General features: G+C 43.8%; 1 protein-coding gene across 2 annotated transcripts; it reads left to right on the top strand.

Annotated features, from left to right (window-relative positions):
* Positions 1-3,221: 3,221 nt before the first annotated feature.
* LOC123103689 (probable ubiquitin receptor RAD23) lies at positions 3,222-8,398 on the top strand. Of its 2 annotated transcripts, none has more exons than XM_044525351.1 (11): positions 3,222-3,460; positions 5,077-5,238; positions 5,569-5,622; positions 6,125-6,213; positions 6,591-6,641; positions 6,775-6,952; positions 7,203-7,340; positions 7,425-7,541; positions 7,625-7,737; positions 7,820-7,898; positions 8,017-8,398. In XM_044525351.1, exons 1-11 carry the CDS (start codon positions 3,395-3,397, stop codon positions 8,143-8,145), a joined length of 1,176 nt encoding a protein of 391 aa, XP_044381286.1. In that variant the 5' UTR covers positions 3,222-3,394; the 3' UTR covers positions 8,146-8,398. The 2 variants fall into 2 exon arrangements, with proteins under 2 accessions (XP_044381286.1, XP_044381285.1); XM_044525350.1 differs by having other exon boundaries at positions 6,579-6,641.
* Positions 8,399-9,261: the final 863 nt, after the last annotated feature.

Raw genomic sequence — 9,261 nt, 5'->3', positions numbered from 1 at the left:
AGCAAGCAACTTGGTGGTAGACTATGTCGGTTTCAATTCTTCTGAACCTTTCAAGGTAACTCGGCGGCGACGGAAGGCGCTTAAGCTTTAGTAGGACTTTGTTAGACTAGTGGCACCGTTTGTCTGTCCGCCATTCTTTTTGACAGTTCCTCCAACTTGCCCACTAATTTTGTCTGTGTTGTTACAGCTCATATATATGTTGCCTATGTTACTCACTAAACTAAACTTCAGTCTTAGCTTAGCCGTATGCCCTGGCACTTACAAACCGTGTGGCCTTTTTTTTATAGAAGCTAGTGCGGCGCTAGGTTTTTTTATCTAGTGTGGCGCTAACTGGACTGCTTTGTTTTTCTGAGGAATAGTTTTTTTTTAGGGTCTTCTGAGGAATAGCTTTTTTTTTTGAGAGAGAGAGAGAATTCTGAGGAATAGCTAGGTGGACTGCTAGCCCAGTTTCCCTTTTTTTAAGCAGAGACTGCTAGGCGAGCTGGGCCATGCATTCAGGGCCTGTGGGCCAAACCCTGAGCCCATTCTACTACTACCCCGTACACGTTTGGGCCTAAACAGTCCACCGCATCGGACAACTACTTTTGGGTAACTTTCGCTCGGGCTCGAGCCCTATATTTCGTGAGGCGAAAGGAGGCGTACGGCGCCTGGAAAGGATCCCCGGTACAGCTCAGAAAGGCAGGATACTGAGGGATCCCCTGCGGACGATGCCCCGTGTGCGCCCCGTGTGGCCGGTGAACCTTGGGCCGTGGCTGGGTACGCGCCGCGGTTCCGTTCGTCCCGCACGGTGTCTGCTGTTACGGAAGGCATGAAACGGGACGCCGAGTTAATACGCCGCCGTCTGCTGCTATTTGGAAGGAGATCTTGCACGTACACCCCTGTGTTGGTTGAGCTGTTTTAACTAGGGGCTGGCTAAACTTATGGGCACAAGTATACTTATTTCATTCAGATGAGAAGCATAGGAAAGAATGATCCGGTGTGCTCATATAAACATGTACAGTTGCTCTTTTTCTTTGAGTTCATGCGGACCATGCTGATTGTACCTAGGTAGAGGTTACAAATCGTCCTTGTTCTATGTGTGGCAAAGACAAATACAACAATGTATATGCAACTAGAAAAAACAAGAAACGCAATATACCAATGACACTGGTTTAGCTGCTCTCGACATCCTAGCCATCCGTTATCCTTGAGATTGGTGTTGTATTGTATTAAAAGTTGTGTCTCTCCCGTATATTCACTATAATTAAAAATGCCATGTCGCATTAATTCTTGGTAGGTTACGTTATGAGGCTTCCGGTACATTAAGCGATAAAACGGCCCAACAGACAACCAGTTTGAAAACGTATATTTCGCATCGCGATTGCAAACCACATCCGTGATATAGCTGCCCTAAAAGAAAATCCGTGCTATACTTGATTCAAGAACTTCCATACAACTAATCCAGTGTGGCACATGTATGTGAATGCACAGAATTAGATTATCACAAGGCAGTGTACATCTTCGTCCATCCGCGCGGGCATTAGATTCACTTTCAAAATGGATTCAACAAACTGCATCGACGATACCTTATTCCCCGGTGCCACTTTCTTCTTGGACTCACGAATCAGATGGTCTCTGATTGCCTCATCGACACGACATTGGAGGGAACAGGCAAAGAGCAGACCACTCTTGCCTCAGGGCACCTGCCTACATCGCCAAGACAGAGCGACACAAAAAACTAAATCAAACATCTACTCCCTCCGTCCGAAAAAGCTTGTCTCTCAAATGAATGTATCTAGCACCAAGTTAGTGCTAAATACATCAATTTGAGAGATAAACTTGGGACAAACTTTTTCGAACGAAGGGAGTATTAGTCAGAGATGGAGAACTCAGGTTTGGGGATTGGAGATTGTTGTGCCTATCAACTAGATCTAGTGGGAATTTCATCCTGTCCTCGGTCATGGTCCTCCGCGGAATTCACCCTGGTGAACGCACTCTCATGTCCAGCGAGTAGTCTACACGAAGAAGAGCAGTGTTGCCTGACAAAACTGGGCCATGGCTTCGATAGATCAAATGTTGCTGTTCCATGGACCAAAATCGCGAGACATACGAAACCGCCTACCCAAAATTGAATTGCACTCACGCCATACGCAATGGCCCTATCGTGCCAACTGTTCACACCAATATATCTTCAATACTAGACTTTTCAGCGGAACCAAACTGACACTAGAGCCTCCATTTTCCGAATCTCAATAGCACATGCAATGACCATGATTACTAAAATATGAGTCCGGGAACCAAAACGCCCCTCTCATTTTTCTATGCTTACTCAAGAAACTGATGAAGGTGTTGATTTTCCTGGCATTTGATTGTGTGTTAAATTTATAATGATAATCACCGGGGTTTTTACAACAACAAGACAGTTTAAATATTTTTTATGTTTAACAATTATATTGATTTTCAATACCTTTCGTGGCACTCTTAACAAACTTAGTTATTTATTAAAGATAAACATAAAGGGGCTAAACATGGGCTTAATGTTGAGTCTTTGATGCTTTCTCAATCCTAAAACCGATAGTAGCAGACCACGTGGTGAGCAACTCAAATTTGATATCCCTAAAAAAACTCAAATTTGATGGGAAAAACACTGATATTAACAGGTATAGATCAAGACTAACAAAAAGAAACATGTATAGATCATTTTTTATTATCCGCTGACCTAATTCATCATAACTTTGATTTCAATTCCAAAGTTGCTTATCACAGGTGTTGTGTGATAGGTGTAAATCAGTTGCATACATAATAATGTTGCTAGGCTTATAAAGAAACCTTTGTTGATTTACTGTTTAGTACTGTAGTTCATATAAGTCATAACTCCCCTACTGTCCAATTCTTAGTATTTTTGTATTCTCAAAAAAATAATTCGTACAGTAGTATATTAAAAAAAACACAAGTGAATATTGGTTTGTTGGATGAAAATAACATAAGCATGACAGATGCTTGTCAGTTGGTGAGAGTTTTTCTTCTAGACACGGAGTTGTCTGTGTTTGTAACACGCCAAACGCACATCACTGGCAATAATCAGCAGATGCCCCCGTCCAATCAGTGTCCCTGTCTACTCTTTAGCTTTGAAGCCTCCTCTCCTCTCCAACGTCAAAAACAAAAACCGATCAAGACACCAAAAGCGACCCTTGCAGAGAAGCACGGCCGTGTTATGTTACAAATACAACAAACTAGAGGGGTTAACCACAAAACCACCCGTCCACGGTGCGCCAGGGGCCCAAATAAAAAACAAAACAGGGAAAACACGCCGCCTCCTTGTTCTCTCCCCTCTCCCTCTCCCCCCCTCCGCCTCCGCCTCCGCCTCTCGAACTCGTCGAGCGCCGCGACCGACGCACGCGCGCGCGGCGGCGAGATGAAGGTCTCCGTGAAGACGCTCAAGGGCTCCAAATTCGAGATCGAAGTGAACCCCGCCGACAAGGTACGGCCGCTCCCGCCCCGCCTCCCGATCTGTCTGTCTGCCGCCGCGAGGGTTGGCGTATCTGGGCGAGATTTAGGGTGTGGGTTATTGGAGTTCCCTGCGGGGCTGGGTCGCTGGGCACGGTTTTCGCGCCGAGGGATTGGTGGGGTTCGCGGGGAGCTGGCTAGGCGCGAGTCGTGTGCAGCGCGAGCGATGGCGCCGCGAATCCAATCTGTGGCTCGTTTGGTTGGGCTCTGCTCTGGGCGGAGCGGGGAGCAGATGCGGAGTTCGTCTAGGTTGTGGTCGCGTCGATGTGTAGGTTATGATTGTTTGGCGAATATACAGGGGTTTGGAATCTGTGAGGCTGTACTGATTGGTGTGTTACCAGATGCACAACCAACTTGAATCCTTACCATGAACCGAAGTGTATGTAGAAGCTAAGGGTCGCTCTCTTGGGACTTTCTCCTTACATGCTACAGGTGGCATCTATTGATGGACCTTTTCATTTGTGTGTGGTCGAAACTCTTGAAATTGCAAGCCCTTAGCTGCCGTATTTTAGTGGCAGCTGGAGGTCTATGGGCTATGCTGTCATAACTGCAGAGAATTAATTTATGCAAAATGTAGAATGTGATGCTGGATTATTTTTCTCTCTGTCTGCTAATGCGGATTCTTTGGACAGCAGCAATTGAAGCTTTAGAAATACATACATTTGTTGGCTGGTAGAGAACAAACCTTCTCTGGAATATGTGAACTTCCTTAATCGTTTTGTTGCCAAAATAGATTAGGACTATGTAAAGAAGGTGGTTGTTCTTTTTTAAGTATTTTGTATCAAACCCAAGGAATGGAATACTGGCAACTATTAGAGGAAAATCAATGTTACAAATTGGAGTCAGTATTGGAGACAGGGTTCCGTCTGGCCACATCTTTTTTATCTGTGGACTGTAGCTACCTTTTGTGTGGCAACAGAAACGGAAGGGGCGTTATTAATTATTACTGTATTGCTACTTAGAATTTTGTCGCTCATGTATTTTCTACCACTAGTGAAGCAAATAATAATGAAATATTTGGGTTGACTGACTGAAATGAGATAATTATTTATATAGTGACACATGCCATCACTTTATGTGCAACCCCCTTATGATTGGCCCATTATGGGCCACAACATGTGTAAACAAACGTTTCACAGTATTGATGCCCAAGTTACTGAATTAGCGTACCAAACACAAGTTACATCCGATTTTGTTTTGAAATACAGATACACCACTTGTAAACTATTTGCATGACGTTGCTAAAGGCTACTGCATTTGCTAGCTAGGGCCAACAGCAGGCGCGTGCAGTCACTAAGTAACCAAGGATCTTTGACAAACAATCATAGGTGTAAGATACTGCCATACTGGGGTCTTTGCCGTGTGGTTACATGGTATGGGGTTATGTAACCTTTAGATTCTACCAGCATGGTAGAATCATAGGCGGGTCTTTGCCAAACAATCGTAGGTGTAAAGATATGGGGCCTTTGCAGTGTGGTTACATGGTATGCGGTTATGTAGCCTTTAGATTATACCAGCATGTGAATTCCTGATTCTTTGGTTTCTTTGCTATTGGAATGCTGTAACTTTGTAATTGATTCATTGATTCAGGTTTCTGATGTAAAGAAGCTCATTGAGACTTCACAAGGGCAGAATGTGTACCCAGCTGATCAACAAATGCTCATATACCAAGGGTCAGTTCTTAAGGACGAGACTACGCTGGAGGAAAACAAAGTTGTTGAAAACAACTTTCTTGTGATAATGCTTAGACAGGTATGCATCCTGCTTGATACTAGTTTATATATGTCATAAAATTGTGGAGTTGCATAGTGATGCGTAGAATGATAAAAAAAAATCATAACAATACCTTTGTGCGTCGGAAGTATTTGTTTTGGATATCAAGTTCTTGAACTCTCGGAACGTAATGATCTTCAGTGTCTATTGGAACTGTCTTAAAAGTTGTAGGTGTTTCTATTGCTGATCCTTTTTGTTAAACTTTGTTCTAGTATGGCTACAGCCTAGAGTTGCTTCAGGACTGTTTCTATTAACTGATCATAAGATAGATGATTGTTATTATTGCTTCTGACCCTCAACCTTTCACAGAATAAGGGCTCATCAAGTGCAGCTCCAGCTAAATCCAAGGAACCCTCAAATCAGGTGAGTTGGAACTTGATTACACTGATATGAGTTACTCACCACTAATGGCTCTTTATGTTCTTTTGGCGCAAAAAATTCTTTCAGCCGTACCATATATCCAAAACTTTGTCATGGTTCTTTGGTAGTTATTCGCAGACAGTACCTTTTGCCATATTTTTTCACTGAAACTATGATGGTACAGTTTAAGTTCGTTGTTTCTTCAATTGGCAGATAGTTCAGCTCTGAGGCAACTATATAGTTGAACTAGAATGGTAGATTTTACGAAGTTCACAACTATGAGCTCCTGACTCAACGCATTTTTGTCATCTGTTTGTATTTTCTTTTTCTGGTTAAGTCAAACTTCTCATTTCCTCACAAAAAAGTCTATATACATCCGTATGTAGTCCATATTGGAATCTCTAAAAGGTCTTATATTTAGGAACGGAGGGAGTACTATATATGACTTGCATTATGTGTTCTCTATTGGTGAGATTCTACTTTTTGACCTGCATTTATTACGCAGGCACCCCCTACTCAGACAGTGCCTGCTACTCCTGCCTCTCAAGCACCAGCCACACCAGCACCTCAAGCAGTGGCTGCGCAAGCACCTATGTGAGTTTTACTCATATTAAAAAAAAACTGATTTGATCTTTTTCAGGCGTATTCTGTTGTGTTCAGGTTTTTTTTTGGTCTCTTTGAAGATATTTTTTGTATATAAAATACCGCCTTGCCATTTTAAATGACATGCCATGAGATGCACAAGTCCGTATTTCTTTCTTTTTTATCAGTCACAGAAGGTGTGATATTTTAATATCTTGGTATAGTTCCTTTTTAACTTTAGCAGGAGAGTCTCAAAAGGTTGTTATTAAATGATAGCTTCCTATCATCGATTTGTAATTTTGTATTATTATTGTTATGCTATATGGCTAGTGGTTGTTGGCAGCTAGATAACCCTATCCTTACCTTTACTGACGTAGTGTACCTGTCAGTGCTCCTGGTCCAGCTGCCACCGCCTCCCCAGCTCCTGCTGTTGCTGTCTCGTGAGTTGATTTATGTTCTTTATTTCATCTTATTTTGATTTGTAATCTCATAAAATATTTTTCCTATTTGAAGAAGTTATATTACTTACTCTTAACCCATTTGACATGATCTTTACTACCATCATTTGTACAGCACTGAAGCAGAAACTTATGGTCAGGCTGCTTCAAACCTTGTCGCGGGAGGCACCCTAGAGGCAACAATTCAGTCAATTCTTGAAATGGGTGGTGGAACATGGGACAGAGACACTGTGTTGCGTGCCCTACGTGCTGCATTCAACAACCCGGAGCGGGCTGTTGAGTATTTATATTCTGTAAGAAGATATCCTCCCTTAGTTTGGTTATGGCTCAATGTTCTTCAATATACACAAATAACTATTGCAGTGAACACATCATGTCTTGCTTACAAATGAGTAAATGACTAGATTATATGATTATGTGTCTTTTACAAACTTAGTTGTCTTCGAATCTATGTAATATGTACTACAAGAACGGCATGTTTTACACAACTTATATTGCAGATCTCTTGGCTATACAACTAATACCCTTCGATCTTCAATGTAGGGTATTCCTGAGCCGATGGAGATTCCTGCACCACCACCAAGTGCCCAGCCAGCTGATCCTGCCCTGGCTTCGCAAGCAGCTCAACCTGCAGTTGCCTCTTCCGGTCCTAATGCTAGCCCCTTGGACCTCTTCCCTCAAGTACTCTCTCCCTCTCTCTCTCCCTCTGTGGTCTGCGGTTACCTCTTTTACATATTTTTAACGCTTGCCCTTTGTACCTTGCAGGCCCTGCCAAATGCTTCAGCAAATGCTGCTGGTGAAGGAAATCTGGATGTTTTGCGTAACAATGCACAATTCCGAAGCTTACTTTCTTTAGTGCAGGCCAACCCTCAAATCTTACAGGTACATTTTGTGTTGCTGCTCTTTCTCCTGTGTCAAAGTAGTCTACTTATGACAGTTGACTAACAGGATCATTCTTTTTACAGCCATTGCTTCAAGAGCTGGGAAAGCAAAACCCTCAGATTTTGCAGCTGATTCAGGACAACCAAGCAGAGTTCCTTCGTTTAATCAATGAGCCAGCTGAGGGCGATGAAGACGAGTATGAATCTTTTTCATCTCCGTGACGTTTTACTTTGGGCTTTTTTGCATGTTGCTTGACAATCTCATACTTGCTGAACCAGGAATCTCCTAGAGCAGTTTGCTGAGGGTGTGCCTCAGACCATAGCTATCACTCCTGAGGAGAATGAAGCTATACTTCGTGTAAGCTCATAGATCTTGAGAAAGTTTCTCCACGACTGCCCGCATCTGCATTTCCATGAACTTTGTTATGCTTATTTGTGGCACCATGAAAAAACCTCATTGCATTTTGCATATGCAGCTTGAAGGAATGGGCTTTGACCGGGCGCTTGTTCTGGAGGTGTACTTCGCCTGCAACAAGGACGAGACCCTGGCCGCAAACTACCTGTTAGACCACATGAACGAGTTTGACGACGGAGCGCCGCAGTAAGACAAAGCAGGTTGTTTCTGAATACATGCACAAGCCCATGGGAACAAGGGTGTGGGGAGACTGATACTCCTGCACTCGCAGGGCAGGCCTTAGAGATCTTTTTGAGATTTTGTCTCGTCCTTTAGTTTGTAATTCTTTTCTGCCTTGCTATTAGTACATACTCTAGATTGTCTTTAAATGTTAATTCACAGACTTAACGACAGCGTATAAAAGTTCTCTGTCAGTTTTTGCTGGATCTGCTGATCTAGTGATAGACGAAGTGGCTGTTTCTTCAGGTATCCTGGGTCCTTCGCTTCTGAACAAGCGTGGAACCCACTGGGTGGCCTATGTGTGCGATTGAGCCCGCTCTTGTTGCCGTTACCTGCAGCGCCTATATTTGGCTCTCTTCTCTTGGCACGCTTTGATCGCTAGTGTTAGTTATGACTGACAAAAATGTGCAGCTTTCATTAAAATGAACATAGGCCTACAGGGGATTTTTTGACTTTGTCTAAATTTGTTTTGCACTAGAGGCCAACGCTCGCAAGCAGCAGATTGCAACATTTGTAGCAACAAAACAAGCTTGTAGTGTCTAATAACGTATGCAGTGCCAAATTCGTGAAATCACTATTCTTCAATTTCTGAAGAGGCTTGCTCGCCGGACCGACCTTGAACCCGTTTTCCTTGGTAAATTGTCTCCTTGGGGTCTTGGCACGGTGAAGAATCCCACCATTGTCAATGCCCATCGGTCGAGAAAATCGCATATTTGCCACTTTGAACATGTGGCTTTGCAGAAATGCCACACACAATATGGGCTTTGCAAAAATGCCACTCAGCTCGTGGAAAAGGGTGCCCAAACGTCTTGTCTGGTCTCAACGGCGACGTTTGAGAACTTTTATTGTTGGAAAAAGGGTGGAGGAGCAGCGCCGCCGCGCCAGAGGAGAGGGCCGCTCGCACCTCGCAGTCGCAGACTCGCAGGGGATTTGGCTCGGGTGGAACCATGGCTCATGGCTGGCTCAAATCCGTCGTGGGTCTCCGTCGAGCCACCGTCGGTTGGACGCGCGCATGAGCCGTGCGTGCGTGGAGGGCCAAGAGGGTGGGGTCAAGTCAAGACCACGCCCGCGCGGCGGCCGATCGATC

This window comes from Triticum aestivum, chromosome 5A (assembly GCF_018294505.1).
Source record: "Triticum aestivum cultivar Chinese Spring chromosome 5A, IWGSC CS RefSeq v2.1, whole genome shotgun sequence".
In the NCBI taxonomy this organism is placed as follows: Eukaryota; Viridiplantae; Streptophyta; class Magnoliopsida; order Poales; family Poaceae; genus Triticum; species Triticum aestivum.
This window is presented reverse-complemented; position numbering and strand designations above follow the sequence as displayed.

What these genes read in the sequence shown, in the direction of transcription:
- LOC123103689 (XM_044525350.1), top strand. Translation starts at nt 3,395, where the DNA reads ATGAAGGTCTCCGTGAAGACGCTCAAGGGCTCCAAATTCGAGATCGAA. An exon ending in CCAAGGAACCCTCAAATCAG is followed by an intron (nt 5,623 to 6,124) that starts GTGAGTTGGAAC and finishes TTTATTACGCAG; the next exon opens with GCACCCCCTACTCAGACAGT. An exon ending in CCAACCCTCAAATCTTACAG is followed by an intron (nt 7,542 to 7,624) that starts GTACATTTTGTG and finishes TTCTTTTTACAG; the next exon opens with CCATTGCTTCAAGAGCTGGG.